Source organism: Melospiza georgiana, chromosome 14 (genome assembly GCF_028018845.1).
Source record: "Melospiza georgiana isolate bMelGeo1 chromosome 14, bMelGeo1.pri, whole genome shotgun sequence".
Classification (NCBI taxonomy): domain Eukaryota; kingdom Metazoa; phylum Chordata; class Aves; order Passeriformes; family Passerellidae; genus Melospiza; species Melospiza georgiana.
The window spans coordinates 9,763,138-9,787,087 of record NC_080443.1 but is presented as its reverse complement, the minus strand read 5'-3'; the positions used below and the strand labels follow the sequence as shown (position 1 = coordinate 9,787,087).

At 42.7% G+C, this 23,950-nt stretch overlaps 1 protein-coding gene and 1 long non-coding RNA gene across 2 annotated transcripts in view; both read left to right on the top strand.

Annotated features, from left to right (window-relative positions):
* Positions 1-6,735, top strand: part of SALL1 (spalt like transcription factor 1) — a 15,748-nt gene extending 9,013 nt beyond the window's left edge. The window contains exons 2-3 of the mRNA XM_058034206.1: positions 1-2,978; positions 4,041-6,735. The exon at positions 1-2,978 is cut by the window's left edge and continues 432 nt beyond it. Of these exons, the coding sequence (XP_057890189.1) occupies positions 1-2,978; positions 4,041-4,481 (3,419 nt within the window). The 3' untranslated portion in view covers positions 4,482-6,735. The remainder of the gene's footprint in view (positions 2,979-4,040) is intronic.
* Positions 6,736-8,970: 2,235 nt separating this feature from the next.
* The window catches only part of LOC131089340 (uncharacterized), a 120,506-nt gene continuing 105,526 nt past the window's right edge, over positions 8,971-23,950 (top strand). The window contains exons 1-2 of the long non-coding RNA XR_009115242.1: positions 8,971-9,051; positions 9,453-9,533. This is a non-coding gene — a long non-coding RNA (uncharacterized LOC131089340). The remainder of the gene's footprint in view (positions 9,052-9,452; positions 9,534-23,950) is intronic.

Genomic DNA, 23,950 nt, shown 5'->3' with positions numbered 1-23,950 from the left:
CAACACTAGGCAACTTTTCAGTGATAAATAGTAATGTAATAATTGAAAACCTGCAGAGTACTAAAGTGGCAGTAGCACAGTTCTCACAGGAGGCAAGATGTAACGGGGCATCGAGCACTAAACTCGCTGTCCCTGCCCTGATGGAGCAACTGTTGGCATTGCAGCAGCAGCAGATCCATCAGCTGCAACTGATTGAACAAATTCGTCACCAAATATTATTGTTGGCTACCCAAAATACAGACATGCCAACATCTTCTAGCCCTTCTCAAGGTACTTTACGAACATCTGCCAACCCCTTGTCCACATTAAGTTCCCATTTATCCCAGCAGCTGGCTGCAGCAGCTGGATTAGCACAAAGCCTTGCTAGTCAATCTGCCAGCATCAGTGGTGTGAAACAGCTACCCCCTATACAGCTACCTCAGAGCAACCCTGGCAACACTCTAATTCCATCCAATAGTGGCTCTTCTCCAAATATTAACATATTGGCAGCAGCAGTTACAACACCGTCCTCAGAAAAAGTGGCTTCAACTCTTGGTGGCTCACAGCTCACCAACCCACCAGTATCAGCATCATCTTCACCAGCTTTTGCAATAAGCAGTTTATTAAGTCCTGCATCTAATCCACTTCTACCTCAGCCCACCCCTAGTAACTCTGTTTTCTCCAGTCCCTTGTCCAATATTGGAACACCTGCAGAGGATTTAAACTCCTTGACTGCCTTGGCACAGCAAAGAAAAAGCAAGCCACCAAATGTAACTGCATTTGAAGCAAAAAGTAATTCAGATGAGGCGTTCTTTAAGCATAAATGCAGGTTCTGTGCTAAAGTGTTTGGGAGTGACAGTGCCTTGCAGATTCATTTGCGTTCTCACACTGGCGAGAGGCCATTTAAATGCAACATATGTGGAAACAGGTTCTCCACAAAGGGAAACTTGAAAGTCCACTTTCAGCGTCACAAAGAAAAATACCCTCATATTCAAATGAATCCATACCCAGTGCCAGAGCATTTGGACAATATTCCTACAAGCACGGGTATTCCTTATGGGATGTCTATACCGCCAGAGAAACCTGTCACGAGCTGGCTGGACAGCAAGCCAGTCCTCTCCACCCTAACAACTTCTGTTGGCCTGCCACTCCCACCAACAATTCCAAGCTTGACCCCGTTCATCAAAACTGAGGAGCCTCAGCCGATTCCCATTAGCCATCCTTCTGCTAGCCCTCCCTGCTCTGTCAAGAGTGACTCGGGAACAGCTGACCCCACATCAAAAATTTCCAATGGACATTCTGATGAGGTAGAGGCTGGTGCGTTGCCTACCTCAAATGGCAAAACGGAAGAAAACCCTCAAAACTCAAGCACCATCACTAACGTGAGCAGTTCCGTGAGCTCCCCGGCAGCAGACTCGGGCTCCAGCGGTGTCGCCACTTTTACAAACCCACTGATGCCTCTCATGTCAGAGCAATTTAAGGCAAAGTTTCCATTTGGAGGACTATTGGATTCAACGCCAGCATCTGAAACGTCAAAATTGCAGCAGCTTGTAGAAAACATTGACAAAAAGGCAACCGATCCTAACGAGTGCATCATTTGCCATCGAGTTCTCAGTTGCCAGAGCGCACTGAAAATGCATTATCGCACCCATACTGGAGAGAGGCCATTCAAATGTAAAATCTGTGGTCGTGCTTTCACTACTAAGGGCAACTTAAAGACTCACTACAGTGTCCATCGTGCCATGCCCCCGCTGAGAGTGCAACACTCTTGCCCGATCTGCCAGAAAAAATTCACCAATGCCGTTGTGCTACAGCAGCATATCCGAATGCACATGGGAGGGCAGATCCCAAACACCCCGGTGACAGAAAACTATCCTGAGTCAATGGAATCAGATACGGGATCTTTTGATGATAAGAATTTTGATGACATAGACAACTTCTCAGATGAGAATATGGAAGACTGTCCTGACAGCAGCGTGCCAGATACACCTAAATCTGTGGATGCATCACAAGACAGCTTGTCTTCTTCCCCTCTGCCCCTGGAAATGTCAAGTATTGCTGCTCTGGAAAATCAGATGAAGATGATCAATGCAGGCCTTGCTGAACAACTTCAGGCAAGCCTGAAGTCAGTAGAAAATGGGTCAGTGGAAGGGGACGTTTTAACTAACGATTCGTCATCTGTCGGTGGTGATATGGAAAGCCAAAGTGCTGGAAGCCCTGCTGTCTCAGAGTCTACCTCTTCCATGCAGGCCTTGTCCCCATCCAACAGCACTAATGATTACCACAAGTCACCAAGTATTGAAGAGAAACCATTAAGAGCTTTACCAAGTGAGTTTGCCAACGGTTTGTCTCCAACCCCTGCTAACAGTGGTGCTTTGGACTTGACGTCTAGTAACACTGATAAAATGATTAAAGAAGAGTCCCTGAGTATGCTCTTTCCTTTCAGAGATAGAGGTAAATTTAAAAACACCGCATGTGACATTTGTGGCAAAACATTTGCTTGTCAGAGTGCCTTGGACATTCATTACAGAAGTCATACCAAAGAGAGACCATTTATTTGCACAGTTTGCAATCGTGGCTTTTCCACAAAGGGTAATTTGAAGCAGCATATGTTGACACATCAGATGCGAGATCTACCATCACAGCTTTTTGAGCCCAACTCCAGCATCGGCCCCAATCAGAACTCTTCGGTGATGCCTGCTAACACCCTGTCATCGCTCATAAAGACCGAGGTTAACGGCTTCGTGCATGGCTCTCCTCAGGACAGCAAAGAAGCCTCCTCTGGTCTAGTTGCTTCGGGGCCACTGTCCTCTGCCACGTCCCCTGTGCTGCTCCCTGCTCTCCCCAGAAGAACTCCAAAACAGCACTACTGCAACACGTGTGGGAAAACGTTTTCTTCTTCCAGTGCTCTGCAGATCCACGAAAGGACGCACACTGGTGAGAAACCTTTTGCCTGCACTATATGTGGAAGAGCATTCACAACAAAAGGCAATCTGAAGGTACTTTTTTCTTCTTACTGTCCTTCGGTTTCATTTTCTCTTTGCTGGGGGTTTTTGATTTTTGACAGCTATTAATGTTGCAGCAGTGGTACCTTGGGTGTTTATGCTGTGATAGTGTGTTTAGTCAGCTGTAGTAGACCTAGATGGCCTCTTGTTGAGTGCTCGTGTTGGCAGCAAGTCTGAGGCATGAGCTGTTTTGATTTAATTAAAATTCATCTACCAGCAAGGCCTGTCTATGCAGAGTGTGAAACAGAACAGCCAAATGATGGTAAGGAGTATTAATTAACAGGGAAATGCATTTTGTAACTCACACACCTCTTCAAAAAGTGAAAGGCTCTTGAATGTGATGTTTTTCATAACTATCATGTAAGATGAGTGTTTAAAAAAAACTATTAACATAGTTCTGGAAATAATGGGCATTACTTTAATTGATTATATAACTAGCATTTCCTACTGATATGTGTTTGAAAAAGCAAATATACTCAAGTTTTAGAACACCAGTTGAGCACTTTACTGTGTACCTTTTTCTGTTGACAGAGTATTTCTCTAGAGGTTGCTGCCAGTAATGTGAGATGAATAATTACTTTCAGGCCATTCTGTCTATGCACGAGGCCCTCCGATGAGCAGTCAGTAAAGGATACTTTCTGCCTGTCTGAAAAGGACGTTTATAGGGTAAAGGGTGTCAAATACAATACTTACCATTGCAATGAAAGTGGACATAGCAATTCTAGACCTGAAAGCAGCAATTGACAGAATAATGCAAAGTCATTATAAACTAAATACATGTAATAAAAAAAAAGAGTAAGAAGCAATGCATTGATCAGCAGGAGAACAGGTTATTCTTGGGTAATGGTGATGGGCTAACCTAGAAGTAGTGTATTATTCCAGAGCCCTGTGTTCTCTCTCTTTAATGCCATACATTGTGTAACAAGACTGGACATGTTCATGGACTCCTGCTTTCCCTCTGATCAAAATAAGTTTGAAATTCCTGTCAACCTCTATATTTTTTTTTTTTTTGTTTTTTTTTTTTTTTTGTTTCTTTCTTCCTTTCTTTCTTCCCAGGTTCACATGGGCACTCACATGTGGAACAGTACTCCTGCAAGACGAGGCAGACGACTTTCTGTAGATGGCCCCATGACATTCCTAGGAGGCAATCCTGTGAAGTTCCCAGAAATGTTTCAGAAGGATTTGGCTGCACGGTCAGGGAATGGAGACCCGTCCAGCTTCTGGAACCAGTATGCAGCTGCACTCTCCAATGGCTTGGCCATGAAGACCAACGAGATCTCGGTCATCCAGAATGGGGGCATCCCTCCAGCACCGGGGGGCCTGGGCAATGGTGGCAGCTCTCCCATCAGTGGCTTGACAGGAAGCCTGGAGAAGCTCCAGAATTCAGAACCCAACGCACCTCTAGCTGGTCTGGAGAAAATGGCAAGCAATGAAAATGGGACTAACTTCCGTTTCACACGTTTCGTGGAGGACAACAAAGAAATTGTAACAAATTAGGAAAAAGAACTCCGTAAATAACATTCCTGCAAATAGTGCAACCTAGGGTTGCTTTTTTCAAGCTGCAGGCTACAACATTACAAAGACTTTGTTTTGTACCATGTTCTACTTCTAGAGTTCTAAGAGAGCTTATTTATTAGTGATATAACCTTGCTTTGCAAACAAATGCAAGCATTAACTTTGGTCTCCCGTATTTTGAACTAAATACTAATCGACTAGAGTGCTGTAAACTTGCTGTAACATTTATGGCAGTTGCAAGTCTGTTCTGCTAGGTGATCTTATTCTGGCATTAACTTATTTTCTATATCCAGTTTAACACAAACTCTGGTATTGATGCGATGCCTCAGTGATGCATTAGATCTCTAATAAAAATCTGTATATAAATGTACACTTTGATCCTGCTGGAAACTTTGTCAGCAAACACATTGTCTAATTTTTCCAGACAGAATTAAGAAAAAGACTGAGAGAATATAGACTGAACAGTGTGGGTCCTTTACACAGCTCAGTTTTTGATTTTTATTATAAAATTAAAACCGCTTTAATTTTTGTAGGTTTAACATTTTCTGTTTTGAACTGTTATTTGTATTGTGCTTTTTACTTGAGTCGTCTTAAATGTTAATACATTTCTGTACAGTAATAAGCACGCGGATTATTAGAGAAGATACTGAAGTGTTGTTTTGGTAGTTGAAACTGAGACGTAACATTTTGCCTTGTAGGTATATTCATTATAGAAAATGTGCTGGACTTTCACAATGCTGCTAAGTATGGCATCTTGAACAACTTCCGTGGACAACTGTAGATGCTCCTGTATATACAATAAGACATCACTTTCATTAAAATGTACATACGTTCCTTACAAGACCAAGCCCTACTCCTTGACCAAGGGAACAAGTATAGTGTTTGTTTATTTTGTATTAGGCATTGGGGGGGACAGGGGAACCTTGGACTGTTACATGCACTTTCTCGGAAAGTTGAAAGGAAAAGAGGTCCAGTTTCTTTAACATTTAATACTTACTAACAGCAGAGATACTGTAATTTTACTCGAGTAATCAAATACATTTTTGCAACAGATAAAAAATTCGCTGTCTCTGTGTTTTTAAAGTGTACTTGTATTTAGTAATCACTTTGTATTATTTAGCCTTTCCCTTGGTTAACATGAACTGTTGAGGTTGTATGTGCGTGTTTATATCTGTAAGTATGGGTATACATATATGTATTGCATATTAATTGCTAGTATATTTTTCATACCCCCTAATAGTGAGAAATTTCTCCTTAACTATTCAACTCCTCCTTCTCATAAAATTGTAGATATTTTGGCATTTTTAATTTGTTTATTAAAAAAAAATGCTGCTAGCAAAGACCTTATTGAGCCTAGGTAAGTTTCCTTTGAAGGAAATAATTTATTACGTTTAAGGCTTGATTTGGTTCAAATGCTTTATATTTGATATTAATTTTATTTTATGAGATTGTATGTTTGTGGCATGCTTACGCTGCTATACCTGTGTTAAGATGTCCACTTGCAAGCCTCCATATACTCTGTGGGGTTTATAACTTGATTGTAAAAAAACATACCAAACAAAACTACTTGCTTTGGCCTTGCACATGATTTGGCTTCCCTTAAAAACCTGCCATGATCATTAACCTCAATGGGAGTTTGTCAAACATAATTCAGTCCAATATTTTCACTCAGTGGAGTTTCATCTCTTTACATTACAATTTATGAAAAAGAAATCAGATTGGCTGCCTTCAAATTATGCCTTCAAAACCACCAACAGGCATAGCCAATTCTGTGTCCATGTGACTATTTTTTTTTTTAAACAATTCCAAAATTCAGGTGTTTTGTGTTACAGGATTATTTTTCAGGATCACTGTGGGGGGAGTTGCCCACCTTTTTAAACAAGAAGTGATGACTTAGCTCTTCTCATAGCCTGAGTTGCAAATCGGGCAGTAGAGAGGATTTACAACTGAAGAGCTGGGGTGAGAAATACTTTTCTTGAGGAGTTTTCCCCTTCCTATGATTATGAATCCTGCATATTAACGCTGTAGCCTGGATACCTCTTGGACTTCATGTCTTTGGGACTTTTCCTGTTCGAATGTGATGATTCACCTGGTACATGATATGCATTTTTGTTAACATGTAAGTTGTACGCTAGAGCCAGCTGGCTTGTCAATGTGAATATTTAAGAATTTTAAGTCACCTTTTGGTCTCAGAAAAAGGTAAATTAAAAGGATTTTGATGATTTTATCAATGAAATACTAACTAATTCTCCTTTTAAACTGAGTCGAGATTTGTGCAACAGAGAAGTTGCCAGGGAAGGGTTAGCAGCCCCCCAGCGCTCCGGGAGGGTTTCCTCTCCGCGGTTTGAGTTTCATGAGCGCCTTTAACTTCAGCCGCGGAGCCTCTTCCCACGGGAAGCGGAGTCTGTGTGTGCCGAGGGGCCCCGCACTCGCGAACCGTCCCGGGCACCGGACGCTCCTGCCGGTGGGTAACGTTCGTGCTTGGCACAACCGGGGACTAAAACACAAACAAACAATGCCAGGGAAATACAAAAAAGGAGCGATTTTCTTTCTCGTACCTTGGGGAGTCCCCCCGGCCCGTTCCGTGAGGGGGCCCTGCGCGCACAGCGCACATCGCGCTCGGCTGAGGGGCGGCTGGCACCAAGGAGGGCCGGCTGGCACCAGGGAGGGCCGGCTGCCTGAGGGATGCGCTGCCCCAGGCCCCGCGCTGCCGGGTGACAGCTCCTTCTGTGCCCCGGCCCTTCCGAAGCGTTTCGCTGCGGTGCTGGCGGCTCCCCAGGACAGCCTCCGGCCCTGAGCCCGGCCGGGCGGGGTTCCCGGTGAGCCGGGGCGCTGCCCCGCCGTGCTCTGCTTCGCTCCGCGCTGCCGTCGGCAGAGGTGGGTGCTGGCCGGAGGAGCGGCCCGCGCCTCCATCCCTCTGTGCCGGGCTGAGGGAGAGTGCCCGGGCTGTCCTGGTCTGAGCCGTGGGTGCCCGGGCTGTGCCTGACCGAGGGATGAGTGCCCGGGCTGAGGGATGACTGCCCGGGCTGTGCCGCGGGTGCCCGGGCTGTGCCGCGGGTGCCCGGGCCGAGGGATGGGTGCCCGGACTGAGCCGCCCGCTGCGCGGAAGGTGCCGGGCCGTTGTCCCCGAGCTGCTCAGGAGCCTCCCGTTCCCTTTCTCCGGCCAGCCCCGATCCGGGCTGGGGCCAGCCCGCTGCAGCGGCCGGGAGCATCGTCCCTGCGCCCGCAGGCTCGGGGCTCCCCGCGCCGTCAGACGGAGCGCCCGGCTGGCCTCCTGCGAGGGGAAGCGGGGGAGGGAGAAGGTGGGGGGGGAAAACGTGCTCTGGAAACGGGGAATTTTAAATTTCCCGTTACTCGACACAAGGCCGTGGGGACCGAGGGAAGTTACCTCTCCCCAGAGCTGTCCTGGCAAGCGCACAAAGGTGCCCGCATCGCCTCGCAGCTGGGAGCCGCGCTACCTCGCTGCAATTACCCAGCGCGGCGTTTCTTATTCACAGACACTGAATTAATCCTTATTCAAGAGTAGAATTTTTTTTTTCTTTACGGTTTTGTTTTCGCGGCCTCATTTTTCTCATTAGCAACAAAGTTTTCTTTCCCCCCGCACCCTTTTTTCCCCCTCCCTCTCGTCTCGCCCATCACAATTTTATCATCCATTAAAATAAAGCACAGTGGGGCGGGTTGCTATTCTCTTTTTCTTTCCCTTAAGCGCCAGCGATCGTTCAACGCAATCATTTAATCATCCCGAGTAATTTTCTTCACCCAGAAACAGACGTGATTTATTTAAAAATTGGGCTAATGGCGTGCGAAACGTCCCGGGTCGGGCAGAGCCGGCGGCAGGACCGGGCACGGCCCCTCCGGGCGGGCAGCGCTGCCAGAGCCGGCCCGGGGCCCTCGGGACTGCCCGAGCGGGGACGGGAGCGGAGCAGCCCCCCAGGGCTTCATCCTCACGGGCTTCATCCTCACGGGAGCAGCGGGCAAAAGCAGCGGGGCAGACGGAGGGAAGGGCTGGCCAAAAGCACCCGCGGTCCCGGCGGAGTGGAGACACAACCAGGGCAGCACATGGCGAGGGCAGGAATGAGGTTTCCGTATTGGCCAGGCAGGCGGGAGAAGGGAGAGGAAGCAGCAAATTGCCCGGTTTATTTCGTGTGCTGATGACGACCAAATCCTAAAGTCTTTTCTCAGGGAAAAGCCTGTTGAATTTCAGTGTTTCTTCCTAGGCTGGGCATTGGTTTGAGACTTAAGGACAAGTTGCAAGCCCTCCCAGTTGCAGCAGGCAGCAAATGCCTCGGTTTGTTCCTGCTTTGTGAAGAATATTTGCTGACCATCAAAATGCAAGGGGTGCTGCTTGTTTTGACCATTTATTTGGGCGTGCCTCCTGCTTTTGAAAGTCCTGAAGTCACAATTTACCTGGCTGTGTCTTTGCAGGAGGCCAGTTTTACTTGGCAGCAGAAGGTGTGACTTTGTAGCACGACAGTTCTTTTTTGCTGTCTCCTTGCCAGTGTTCCATAGCTCTGCAGGTTTGTTTCCCTGTCAGTGTTCAGCAGTTCTCCAGGTTTGTTCCTCTTTGGTTGTTTTGGGGTTTTTTAGTGTTTTTTTTTAACCAATTAAAATAACTTTTTAAAATTTGTTTTCCTTCTCTTATGCATATGAGTTGACAGAAGTTAAAATAATGTTTTGCGAATAAGTAGGTACAGCTATTTACACAAGCTGGAAGCAATATGTCTGTTAACTGCCAAGCTGAAATATAGTGACTGAAAGATTTCACCTACAACACAGGCTGTTATAGAAATATGTATCTCTAGACAAAACATTGAGGAGTAGAGACTTGGAAATACAAATCTTAATAGGAAAGAGCAGGAATAATTGGAAAGCATGGAGCTTCAGCTGAGAACAGAGTTACTGACAGCGGTGTTTATGATTTTCTGATTTGATTTTTCTGGGTTTTACATCCAGGTTACAGTTAATATTGGAATGGTTACCCTGAGCAAGTCCCTGTGTCACTTTGACAGTGGCCTAGGAAATGCCTGGAAGATGGTGGGTGCATTGTGATTCCTTCTTGGGAAGGTCTTGTTCCAGGGACATGGGACACCAGGATGCCCTGAACCACATCCAGTGACTCAAATACTTTACAGGTGTAGGAATGGTAGTGATTAAAATGACATTTCTGGCTTAAATCATATTATTGTTTTGTCCTACCACAAATCTCTTCAGTCCCCATTTTATCTTCTGTTTTAATTTAGACATGTATTTTTGAATCCACAAGCTAAATTTCTTAAGAGGCAAAATTTCTCAATGATGCGCGAAGGGGAGCAAAAAAGAGCGAAAAAAAGAGAACAGGAAAGAGGAATTTTCTTCATCGCTCAAGTGTGTCTGGCAGTGCAGGAGCTGGTGAGGAGCATGCCTGTGAGGGTTGCAGTAATTCTGTGCAATGTCTGTGTGCAGAGCAAGGCCAGCATCTCAGAGAACACCTGTGAGAGCCCTCACTGCAGAGCTGCAAAGTAAGAAAGTGATGCCATCCCTCTTTTTATAGCAGTTAGTTAGTTAAGACAAGCTGCAAGCTCTCCTGAACTTTCAGAAGTTGCTGTCACTTCTGGGAGGAACTTTAAAGTCAGGTTAGATGGGCACTAAAAACGTGTCCATGCCCATGTTATACCTGGTCACCTCTGCTGATAAGGAAGATTCTCTCTGGAAAGATCAGCCCTGAAACTTCTGGTGTCATTTCACTTCAAAAGTAAGAAGTCTCTCCATGTTAGCAGACATCCACATCATCTGTACAGACAGCTCTCTTGGCCAGCACAGTGCTGAAGTGCAAAGGTCTATTTTCATTATTTAAAGGTCTTAAAAATGCAGCATCACAGTGTCAGGTGGGTGTAGCAGAAGCCCTGAAGCACCTGGCATCAGGTGCTGCAACATGAGAACTATTTAGAATTGAATATGGAAAGCAAAAAATGGAGTGGTCTGGCACACTGTGATGGATTTAACCCTGCTCATCACTACCGTCTTTCTTTTTCCTCATCTTTTTTATTAAAATAAATTCCAAAGTGAAGGCAGTGAGACTTAACTGGATGAATGATGTTAAGAATTTTTTTCAAAACACTGCTTGCTTTGACAGTAAGCTTTTTCTAGTAGTGAATAATTCTGAGTTGCTTTACTTTCATCAGGATTTTAAAATGTCAGTTAATACATAGTGAAGCCAACATTTGTTTCATGTGTACAATAACTGAGTGGATAATCGTGTTTGGTACTAAATGTGCATTCATATGAACCCTGTGTTTCTGGTGGTTACAGGATTCATAGAAAGAAATTATGTAGAGAGGGACAGAACAGATTTCAGAGGTTTATGTGTCTATTTACCTGTCTAGGCTGAGCACTGAGGGGTCTCAGCCCCTTGTGCCAGAGCTGCTGCTGAGAAGGGGCTGGCTGTGGTGTTAAATCACCTGTTAGCTCAGCTAACACACACCAGCACAGAGCTCTGGTGCTGATACACTGAACCAACCTAACCTCCTTCAGTGAGCTGAACTTATTTTGGCTTCCAGCACTGAAGAGTGCCTGAGTGCTGCACAGACAATTTTTGTAGTGCTGGATGTGGCTGTTTAAGGTGTTACTTTCTTTCCCTTTCAGTTCAGATGTTTATTCTTGTCCACTGATATTTCTCCTGCTTCCATATTTGAATGGGTGCAATAGATCTCATAAGACCCCTTCATTCATATCAAAGTCTGAGGGAGTTCTTATTTGGTTCCTTATTTAAGATAGGAAAGAGTCCAAAATGTACTGGGCAGGTTTGCAAAGCTTAAGGAGACCATTTTACAAAAGGAGGTCGAGCTTATGTATCAGTGAGTCAGGCAGAAAAGGATTCATAAAGCTATGTCTTGTTTGAGCCAGAATTTCACCAGGTGTTACCTTCCAAACCTAGCCTCCTGAAGGGACAATTGCCTGCAAAATAGGCTTAGCTTAAAATGCCACTGAGTATGTCTAAATTTGCACTGAAGTGCGGGGAGAGCACTCCTTGATTTATCCTGTTGTTACAGAGCACAGCAGTAGCAGCTTAAAACACTGGGGCTGTTACTTCAGGCTCCTCTTACTGACATCAGACAGGCACCTAGAGTCACTTTTCCTGCATGACCCATACAGAAAGCAGGCTGGGCCCCTGTGTTCTCTCCTGGATCTTAAGAAGTTATTAAACCAATTCCTTCTTTTGAAAGCTGTATGCATTCATGCTGGCATCCTCAATAAAGCCGGGACACAAACAAAAAAGCAAACAAACCAGTCACAGTAGCATTCAATGCACTTAAACTTGGAGGAAATGAAAATCAATATTTGTCAAATGGAGGGAAAAGGTAAAATGGACTGAGGAAAAATGTCTGGCTTTCTTAAAAGCCATTAGTGAAAATGAAAAGTTAACAACAATACTGGAATTTAATTCCCGCATCGGTGCAGTTTGAACCTGTGGTTTTGTTGTTTTCCCTCTCCGAGGATGCACTGGCTTGGTGCACACATATTCCTTTATTGTTAGCACTGCTGAATGGAATTTATTACATTTTAATTATGAGTGGTTTGGAACCCTGGAGGCTTATCTAGATGTTTTGTTTGTGGCTGAAATGCAAGGGGATAATTTAGGAGATGGAAGTTTCATCTCTGGTTCAGGGCACATGTGGCCTCAGCCAGTTGCTCCAATCTGCTGATGTGTTGTTGGAACTAACCTTTAATTCCTTTAGTTCCTTACCTTTAATTTTGCTTATTTTGGGTATTTAGATAGGAAGTCTCTCACTGGTCTTTTACAATGTCTGTATATCATACATGGTTACTCTCTGAGAACATAAATGGTTCTGAAACAGCCAACACTCAAGTATTTTGCATTTCAGCATCTACTGGAACATCTGGAAGTGCTCTGCTGGTACCTCAGTATGTTATTTGTCACTTATTAGATGAAGTTCAAAAGTTAATCCTGTATTATAGACACATTTTCACTGTATTTGTATAATCAAATTATCAGATTTTGCAGAAGGTCTCAAGAGACACTATATTTTTGCTCAATTATTGGATGTAGCCACAATCTTTTAAAATTTTCCATGTAGACCAGCTGCCCCTTTCCTGGGAACAGTACAAGGAAATACTGATTCCATTGCTGCCTTACAAACAAGTACCCAGAGCTGATTTCCAGTTCTGTGATATTTATCACAGATAACAGATTCAGGTAATCAGTTCTCTTTATGTATTTCTCATAAATGAAGACAATGGTAAGAAAAAGTATATTGAATTGCAAAGGTCATATTTAATAAAAAGAACAATGCTGGGTAATGTGCAGTGTGACAATTTAGGGCCAGACTTGTTGCCTTTGTGACTCTCGGGATTGTTTGAGGCAGGATGATGTGAAAGGGCTGATGGCCAGTGTGGTGTAGTGGAGAGTGCCCTGAAATAAACTCTGCAAACTGGAGTCCTGCAGCTGCTGGTTTTGGTGCAACTCTGTAATATTTTCTTATGCTCTACTACTCATCTTGAAGGACTTTTTAGTTGAGAATTAGGTATTGACAACATTAACATAAGAAGAATATGGCCAGCAATTTCCAACTCCCCAGCCCCCCTCCTCTTTTGCAATTTGGCTTAAATTTGAAGCTTGTTCAATGATTTATTTTGCTATTCCAGTTTATATAGTGCTCCATTTAAACCATCCCAAGGAATCATGATTTTTAGAATGTGCTATCCTATCTAATAATCAAGCTGTTAAAATGTGTTGACACAGAGTCACTTAAAATCATGGCCCAAGCCCCATGACAGTGGACAGTTACCAGCTGACATCCCAGACAAACACACTGAGATCATCCTGATGCCTCCTGCCCTTCTGGACAGCAGTTTTCCCACAAAAAGTAATGATATTTTTATTTTTCATGTTATCAAAGGAAATAAATGAGTCTAGTGTGTGATCAGTTTTTATGTATGCAAGGGGCAGGGGCAATGTGCAGATGGAGCCAGGACCTGGCATGGGATGTGACTGGGGGCTGTAGAGGGTCAGATCCAGGCTGCTGCATTTCCAAATAACATTTTGGGGAGATTCAACCTTAAGCAAACAAAATTATGATACAGCTGGTTGCTGCAGAAGGCTCTGAAGTAGCAGGGAGTCCTGTGATGATGTGATCTGTCTCTCTGCAGGATCAGTAGTGTTCTCTCCCCTTCCACCCCCTCATTCCTTTCTTTCTCTCTCAGGGGTTAAGGCTCTGTGTAATGCTGACAGTTACTGGGAAAGGTTCTAACAGCAGCAGAGCTGGTGAAAGACAAGACTATTTATAGAAAACAATAAAGTAAAAATAAGTGTAAGATTAAATATCAGTAGCTACCAGCTATAGCACCTTTTCTCCTCCTCCTGTTAAGTAGTAAAAAGCATAATTTGGAAAGGCTCCCTGCTGGAATTGGAGAAGCTGGTTCATTCTGCATGCCAAAGGGAAGCTGAGATGTTCATTTTCAGGATGGCATTTCCTCAGCTTCTGCAGAGCCATTCCCCAGCTGGGATTAGAAGCTCACAGGCTGGAGGAAGTGAGATTTTTCTGCTGGGGATAAAACTAAGCTTTTGTTTTCTCATGGTGAGTGAACATCTAGAGTGCTCCCAGTGCCACCACAAGTGTCTAAAATGATGGGATGGATGTGCATCGTGGTCTGTGCCTCATACTGAGGCACACTGAAAGGGCTCAGCCTGCCCTGCTATGTTCATATATAAGAAATGATGTGCAGAAAAGAGTTTGGCTACAGCAGGGGCAGCTGTGGAAGTGTTTTGGATGAGTTTGTCCTAAATCAGAACTTTTATTTCTCTTCAGCAAATCAGATGTACAGGAGTCTCAGGTTCTGCTCTGTATTTCTCTATTCCCAGAGCCCAGCTGGACTCTGTTGAATATTATGCATTTTCTCTTTTGGTGGAAATAGTTAAAGGAATCTGCCCAAGTCTTAAAAACTGCAGTTAGTTCCCTACACCTTCCACCAACTGATTTGATATATAGTTTTCTTCTTTATTTCATCTTGAAAGGCTTGTGTGGATCCAGCACTGTCCTTTTAAATGAACTGATTTCAGGATGGGAAGCTTTGCTGCCTTCTGATTGCATTACAAACAGAGTTTGGCAGATCTGGAGGTTTATTTTTGTGGAGGGTGAGAGTACAGTGGCTACTAGTAGCTGCTGAGCCTTTGGCTAGTCTTATTTAGTTACTATTCAATTTCTTTTTCCTTCTGTTCTTTATTGTTTCTAGATATTTGTAGTTGATTGAGAAAAATATTGATGCCATTATTGTCAGCATCAAAATGCTTTTAGCTACCAGATTTCTCTGAATTCACTTGCAGACCAATAACTCCAGTTAAAATAAAATCAGAGAGGTCTAGTAATATTTCACAGGATTTTGTTTCAGCAGAGGGAGTGTTGTTTCCAGAAGAGTTTATGTAACTGCTGAAAATCTGAACAAGTCACTGCAAAAGACTTGACATTGAGAATCAAACTATTTAATAGTGGTCAAATGCTGCTAACCAAATTTAGTCTTTATAAAATCAGAAATGTTATCTCTTTCTGGTTCAGCAGTGAACCTACAGTGACTCGTCAGGGTGATGTTGTGGCTTTTTCCTTTGCTATTGTGGAGCACAGTATTGATCAGACTGTGAAATAATACAGCAGCTGAAGCTCAGGTAGCAAATATGCCTTGGATTGATCCCCTTTTACTAAGGCTCCTGTATCCCAGCATTATTTATGGCAGAAGAATCGAGTCTGGAAAATAACTGATAAATACCACCTTGTGGCACCTGTTTAAGTGATGGGATAGAAAGCACTCCCTAGTTTGTTAACTTTAAGTATTGGGAGCAGAAGCGTTGTGCACATAATAATATTATGATTCATACAAACCGCTTTTCAACCAACTCGATATATTTCATTACCTCCTTTTCAGCAGAAGTATTGATTTTTGTTTTATGATTTTATAACACAATTTCAAGGCTGTTGTAGTTTAATGAGCCATGTTTTTATGATGTTTAAAAAGATTTGAAGCATTTGTTGAAATAAATATTATGGATTGCCCAGCTCTTGTCACCTCTTCTTTCTCTCTGCGCTGAGCATCAGCCCAGCATAAGAATGAATAGGGCAGGCAGCTCTGTGGCTTTTTGTGCTTTTTGTGCCTGAGATCAAAGTGCTGCTGGAGAACAATAGCAGGCCACACTTCTGTGTCCCTGACCACACACAGCAGCACCTGCAGAGCACTAAAATGTCATTGTTGCTTCTGCAGTTTGAGCACAGAGGAAGCACCACTGAGGTGGCAGATGATTCTAATAATACTTGATGTGAATTGATGGGGAAGGAGGACCATAACACAGAGGGCTTTTTATTATAAGCCATGACTTCCCAAGCTGTGAACAACAGAATACTGCACCTGTGGACTTTCTTCCAATCAGCCATTATGGAAAGTGACAGATTTTATTAACTTAAGGAAAAACTTTTCAACATGGGAAAGTTGTAGTTTATTTTGGAGACATGAAGGAAAAAAAGCAAGTGATATATTACAGATTTCCCACTGCTCATATTTTTCTGATGTGCATTGTGTTTTTAATGTGCTGTAATAGAATCACAGGGGCATTATTAGAAAGATTTCATCTTTTCTTGTCTTTTTCAGATAAAACAACATCTATGGGATTTTTTTTCCCTTTTACCCATTGCTTCATGTCTTATGTTAGATGAATAATGGAACTGACAGGAGAATCAATCTGTTGGTCAAAGATATCTCTCTCTCTATATATATATATATAATAGTAAGAGTTCTATAGGATAGCTGAAGTTGGACAGAAAAGACAATTAGGTAGAAGAAGCCCTCAACTTGTTCAAATAGAAGCAGTTTATACAGTTTATACTGGTCAGTGTCTGTTCACTCAGCTCCTCCCTTGTGCATCCATCTTTGGGAAGGTTTGGCAGGGCAGGAGCTGACATGAGGGCTGCAGGACTGTGCTGCTGTCAAAGGCATGTGCAGGAAATGGAGCTGACACTCATTTTTCCAATGCAGAGTTTATATTCAACTCCAAACAGGTCAGGTTATCAGTTTTATTTACAACAGCTATTCACCACTGCTGGAAGAGCTCCTGTAATATTTCTGGGATTATGACAATGTTTCAGTCTGGGTTTTAGAAATAAATAGAAGAGCAGCAGTATTTGTTTCTTTGGGTGGCCGTCATGTGCCCTGTGCTGTAAAACAGGTTCTGCCAAAGTTGGAAACATTATATGGCTGGTGGTCAAATATCAGACTGATTCCTGCCTATACCATAAATTAACTAAGTGCAGGGTCTGATTTATTTAGAATTCTCCTTTTACTTTTATTTCTCAGAATATGTGGCCACATTCTGACTCTATTATGGCTACAGTGATTTTGCTAGCCACAGACACAAGCCTCTGGTACCCATATGAATCCAGCCACACCCAAATTTTTGTGTAGGTGCAATTAATATCTTGATGATGTAATTCAGGTTACCTTAAAAAAAAAGAACACACATAAAAAAGGAATTCATTATGAGAATTTTATTATCTTCATATGCATGTAGTTTTTACTAGAGCCAGTTTTGAAGGAATCAGAAGTTGTAATTCATGTAAAATTAATGGCTAAGAGTTGACAAGTCAAGCATAAAGTCAGCTGGATCATGATTGTTAGCTAAAAGCATAGTGGTTTCTGGTGATTCTTTTTGTTCTAAAAATAATGCCTGGAAGAACTGGAAATCATTTTGCAGGAAACCCTTAAGTAAAGTGTCACACAGAGTAGTTGGTAGAATATTACACTTTTCATTTGCACAAACAGATGGTAAGCTTGGCCTCAGATTTAATCAGGGGGTGACAGACAGGTAGTGCTGTTGTATATTTTGGATGAAAACTTCTTTTCAGAGAGACAGAGAGTGTTTCATTCAATAGCCTGTGTACCAAGCAAGAGAAGCACTTGCCAGATATTCTTATTATCCTTACTCTTACTTTAACTACTATTGGCGTTAACACACACAAGAAAGCTGCTGATTTATTCAGTCAAGTGCAAAACCTCTTTGTTTTGATATTCTTTTCTCCTCCTCTTTTTTTGGCAATGCATGTAGCAATCCAGAGCACCCAGAAATGTGTCTGTGATTAAACTTGTAAGCAAATAAATGCCTTAACAATTCAGGATTCGTGGATCTCTGGCCATATTCTTTTTAGCCAACTTTTTAGATAAGATTTTGATATCATTTGTTTCCCTTTCCCTTCCCAAAACCTAATACCTGGTAACCTAAGCAAACACAATCTGTTTCAGAAGAGAGATTCAAGCGAGTGCAGCCACTGGTGTGTTTTAATGTCACTGCAGAGATTATGTTACAAAATCTTTTTTTCTCCCCTTCAAATGGAAGTCCCCTGATACCCTTGTCAGAGACCATTTGTTATGGAGAGTTTTGTAAAGCAATCAAAATTAATTCACAGTGATCTTTTCACCCAGAACCTCCAGCTTCAAATAATGGCCTTTCTCAACAGGTGCTCATTGTGGCAGCTTGACTCCAACTTGCCAGACTGAGGAGTTTATTCTTCAGCCATATTTAAGAATAGAATCCTGAGCTTGTAATTTACTAATCTTAAACAGCTGCCCAGGAAGGCACACACCTGCTTAAAGGAAGTATTTCTTGTGTCTTTGAGATCTAAAACCTAAGGATGTTTTCATGTTTGCCTATTTTCTTACTTCATAAAAATCTCATGTACAAGTAACTAGAAAACCTGTCCAACAACAATGCCACATAATATCACAGTCTTATTAGGAATCTGCTTGTGCTGATTGTTCTTGCAGGGGGGCAAAATTCCCCCTGAAACAAATTACAAATTACTTTGATTTTTTTTTTCTTCCTCCTGAGTTAGGGTTTGTAATAGGTTTCATTGTGAAATAAAATAAAACCATTTTAAAGGTAGCACTAATAGGCTGCACTCATTGTGAGCGTTGAGAACTTTGCCAAATGTTTGCTAATCTCTTGCAGGTACTATTTAAATATGTTTCATTTGAGCTGCAAAAGCAGAAGTCTACTTGTTAAAAATATTTTTTAATGTCCTGGGTGGGAAGGGAAATAATTTGGTTCAGTAAAACAGAATGTATCATTAGAAATACCTGAGCTGCTGCTGATACCAATATATCATATTTTTATTTCTTTAACTGTACATGGGCAGGTAAGCAAAGAAGTATTTTTCCAGTAGGAAGACAGCCTGTGGAGTGTAAAGCCATCCTGGACAAAGCACATTTACACTATTATAATTGCAGTAGGAGAGATACTGGTGTCACCTCTGCTGCGATTAACTTATAACCATGCCCAAAATGCTGCAGCAGTTGAACATGTACAGAAGAATATTTTCAGCTGGCTTTACCACACTGGATGTAATCAGCATGAGAACTTCTGTGAACATCAGTGCAGGACTCAGAGCACACAAAGGAGGGAAAAAGGGAATTAAAGACTCAGTTAAGAATATCCAGGAAAAGTTTGCCTTTGTGTAGCTAACATTAGCAATAGATGGTGCTGCTGATGAGGCTGAACTGGGCCTTTGGCAGTGCCTGGTTTCTGGCTTTAGGAGCAGTCATCAAGGGCCTTTGTGAGCTGGTACCTGAAACACCGGGAGCCCCCCCAGGGCATCCACCCTCAGTGACACCCCCAAAACAGAGACACACCTGGGGCATCCCCGGCCCTGCCCACTGAGAGCCTTCAGCACCAGTGTTTGGGGGAATGATGCAGGAAAAACAGCTCGTAAGGAGAAAGGGAAAGAAGTTAAAAAACATCAGTCAGAACCACATGAACACTAGTAAGCTTTACTTGAGAAAAGTATCAAAGTGTTTTAAGTTGAATGCTGAGAAAAGAAAGCTTAGAATTAAGAGGAAAGAAACCATCTCCTGCTGTCTAATTCTGCCTGTGTTCAGGGAAACAGCATTTTGTTGGTGCCAGAGAAGGAGCTGACCTTATCATCAATTTCTCCTAATGGAGAGTTCCCCACATGGGCTTGCTGCTCAAGACAAAAGGGGATGATGTTGCTTTTTATTTCAATAGCACCATTTATTTAGGACACTCAAAATATTCTATACATGTAAGTATTGGACAACACTAGTTCCTTTAAAGCAGATAAATATCATTTTAGCTCCTCAGTAAAGTAAAGGACTTTGCTAGTAAGGATTAGTTAAGCAGTTTGCTTAAATTCAGCAGTGACTTGCTACAGAATAAGAAGGGAATCCACACCCTGATTCCCCTCTTATTTGTACTGGTTTAAACCAGATGTAAGAGAGACAAGACTCATGTCTCAGTGGCTGCAAGACCTGATTCCTTGTCACAATTATGAAATTAGTCAGACTCCTTTCTGGAGCTCAGTGAAATACCCAAGTCCTGGTGGTGGATTCCTTACTCTTGCTAGGCTGCTTTGCAGTGTAGGTCACCAGTACATAAATGCTGGTGTGAAATCTGGAATATGGAACTGTTTATAGGGTATCACCAATGAACTGTACTCATTTGGACTGCTGAGAGACTTGACAAATGTCAAATGTCTCTTGCTCATCTCATGCAGGTTCTGTTGCACTATTTAAATATGTTTCCTATGACCTGCTCTTGCAGTAACCTATGAAGCACATTCAATCCTATTGAATTACATTAAGTATTTGTACCAATGGAGAATCACCCATTTACACTCGTGTTTTCAACCATACTGAGCAGTTTTTTCATTCTCCTTACCTGAAACACACCCAGTAGATTTCGGAACCATGGAGGTGGGTGGGTAAAGTGGAATAGTGCCTAAATGCTTATAGATAACTTATAGCAGCAGAGGAAACGACACTGTAGCATCACATTCATGTAGAATAATGGTAATTTGAAACAAAGCAACTTTTGTATAATCTCTTATCTTCCCATTTAAAAAATCATATTGCTGAAGGCTTAGAAATCAGCTAAAATGTAAACAAACAATGCAATGATTTCCTCCTGAAGCTGCTAGCACTTACCAGCTGTTAGATGTATGTATTTGCTCCAATGGAATATTTAACTCCAGTGCAGCTGACTAGTTTATTGTTGTTGATGGTGTAACTGATTACCCTGTTGCAATTTGAGATGTGAATAACCCGATGGTGTTATCTGCTACTCTTACCCCTTCTGAGGCTTGGGGAACGGAGAAGTTGTCAAGTATTGTTGATGTAAAAGTGAAGGATATAACTCTCTATTTTTTTAATTACTTGTGCTTCTTTTTCTCTCTTTTTGCCAAGGTGAAGCTGTCACCTCAAACAAAGCCTATTTCCTGCTCTTGCCTTTTGGGCAGCTTGGCAGCCTCTCCTTTGCCATGGCCCCGTGGCTGGGGCAGGTGGGATGTGAGGAATACTGGCACCTCTGGCACTGTGCAGGGTGCCCAGACACTGCCCCCAGGTGTGGGGCTCCTCTCCTCGGCCCCTCTCTGCCCACACAGAGGAGCCCCTCAGGTCTCTGCTGGCAGCACAACTGCTCCCTGCAGAACACCTCTCAGCACTGCATCCAACCCTTCTGCTCCCTGCAGAACACCTCTCAGTACTGCATCCAACCCTTCTGCTCACTGCAGAGCACCTCTCAGCACCTGCATCCAACCCTTCTGCTCAGTGCAGAACACCTCTCAGCACTGCATTCAACCCTCCTGCTCACTGCAGAACACCTCTCAGTACTGCATCCAACCCTTCTGCTCCCTGCAGAACACCTCTCAGTACTGCATCCAACCCTTCTGCTCACTGCAGAACACCTCTCAGTACCTGCATTCGACCCTTCTGCTCACTGCAGAACACCTCTCAGTACCTGCATTCGACCCTTCTGCTCACTGCAGAACACCTCTCAGCACTGCATTCAACTCTCCTTTCCCTGTGAATGCATACATGTAAACAAAAGAATAACTACCTTTAAAAATACAAATTATTCTATGAAGAATTTCCAGCATGGGAATTGTGGAGCAGTAAATTCAAGACAATTGTGTTGGCATAACCCTGTTTGTTACTTGCATAAGTGAGGGGTTGTTCTGTCAGGTTCCTTGGATCTCATGAGCTGTGTTGGCTGTTTCTGAGCCTCCACTGGGTACCAGGTCATTTTTGTTGAGATCAGCATTCCCATTAGGGTCACTGGCATGCTTCCTGTGCTGTGGCAGCTGCCCTAAATGTGTGAGATCCTGGCAGGTAAGAGCCCTATAGGTAGGAATTCTTTTTACAGAGCTTGTTTGTTTCTTGGGTTCTTATATATTTCTAGTTTCTCTTATTGAGCAGCAATTCTGATGGTTTAAGGATCTAGAATAATATGCTGCCCTTTCTTTTAATAATTATTTAAATTATTTATTTTTCAACTGTCAGAATATTCCAGGACCAGGATGGTGAAATACAAATACAAATTAGAAAACACCTGAGTTTTTTGTTTGGAAATACACCTACCAAATTTGGAAATAACTTTTTCTAATATATTAAATTAAGTTAATTAATTAGGCCGGTACCCTGCCTAATATATGAGTAAGGAATAATGGTGTAGTGATGCATACTTTGATGAAAATATCTCACCTAAGTGCTTGAGATCTTAATGGTGATAAACAGAGATGCATTTAAATTCTCTGCCTCAGTTTTCCATGTGTTGAAATAATGTCCATAACTTCCTGCCAAGGGAATTATAGAGACTTGTGAGAAGGACCAAGTGTGCAGTAAGACGTAAATTAGGACATCTTCACTGAAGGCAGACATAACTGAGAAACTGAGCCAAAATAAGGATCTGTGTAGGATGCTCTGTGTGCCTTGGGTGGAGCAGGTGTTTGCACCTGACCTACAGAGAGCCCTTCTAACTGAAGTCTGTTCATCTTTTGAGGTGTCGGGGTAGAAGCAATGTTAAACACGTGAAAGACAATTGCGTGAATGTTTTGGAAATTATGCTGAAGTCAAAAAACCAGAGGATTTAGGGTGCTGCCTTAAAGCAGTTTGTTTTCAGTTTTCTGTAAAATGCAGCAATGCAGTTGAGTAATATGTTTGTAAAATGTCTTATGGCAGTGTGATAGCACAACAAGGCTCTTTGCAAGGGCAGAGAGGGGAGGCAAAGAACAGTGTCTCTTGTGTGACTACATTACAATAGGACAGTCAATGACATTGTAATTCCTAGGAATCTTTTCTCCAAATGATGCAAAAAAGTGATTGTCTAGAAAGAAATCAACAACTTGTCTGTTTCTTAACAGAACAGCTATGTTGCCTTCCTTCCTTTTAGTTAGGGCTGCTTAATCTTGTCTGTCAGTGTGTGTGGGGTGTGTGAGCCTGGCTGGGTTCATGGGGAAGAGCTGGGCTCTGGCAAAGGCAGATGGAGTGGTGCTGAACATTCCTCTCTGAGGGACACGGGGGGACTAAAATGCAAAGAGCCTGTGAATTACATGGTACGTAATTTTAAAATATGAATTTCATGCTCCAGTCAGTGCAGTGATCGTGGTTGTGCCACAGAAGCCACTTTTATTCTGTCATTGTACAGACTGATTCATTAGCTCAGGCTGATGAAGGTCATTTATGCAAGTCCTCTATAAAATGGCAGCTTTTAGGGTAGTTTTTAGGGTTTGTTTTTCTCTTACCTATTTTTACATCCCAAAATCCTTAGGTTTCTATTTCAGCTGTTTCCCCCCTTGGTTGAGGTAGAGCTGCCTTCCTGTGTGTCCAGTGTTCTGAAACACTTGCAACTCCTTCTCCTGCAAAGGGAGAGTGATGCAGAAGGAGCAGGGGCTGTCCTGTAATAACTCCACGAACCACTGGATGGTGTTTGAGGCAGTCTGAGCTCTGGGTGAAGTCCCTCTGCCCCAAATCAATGAATAGCTTCTTGTGCAACTGAGCTGAACCAGGCCATTGGAGTCACCCAACATGAAACTTTCTGTTCTCCGTGTTTATTTAAGACTGTTGAATTTGGACATGTTTAGAAAGAATAAAAATGCTCAAATGTGATTGTTCCGGGATGATAAATGGAAGATTCCCGTATTGATGTTAATTCTACTGTACCGTTGCTGCCTAAAGCAGCCTTTAATTCCATTCTTGTTTTTTAATTAAAATGGGCGGGTTACTCTGGGCTGGATTTGCCTTGTTTTCTCCCACTGAGCAATACTTCACACTGTTGGTGGCCACTGAAACTTAAGTAGGGCCAGATTTACTGAGTTCTTGCACAGCACCACAGGGCCAGATTTTGTTACTCCTTCCTGTACGTGATAGCACTCTATGCTTATTTTAAGCTAATGGTGTCGCAGGATTGGAAAAATAAATTTCCAATTCTTCTTGTTCAGAAGTTTAAAACCTTCAGAAGACTATCAGGATCTATGTCTTGTACCTCAGCCCCCTTCTATGCATGAAATACACAATGTATCAGTTGTCTCAAAAAACTAATTTAGACTGAGTTACATACTCTTCCAAGGTTCAACTTTTAGATTAATTTGGTCTGAATAAAAGATATTCCCTGGGTGTCAGCAGTGTCT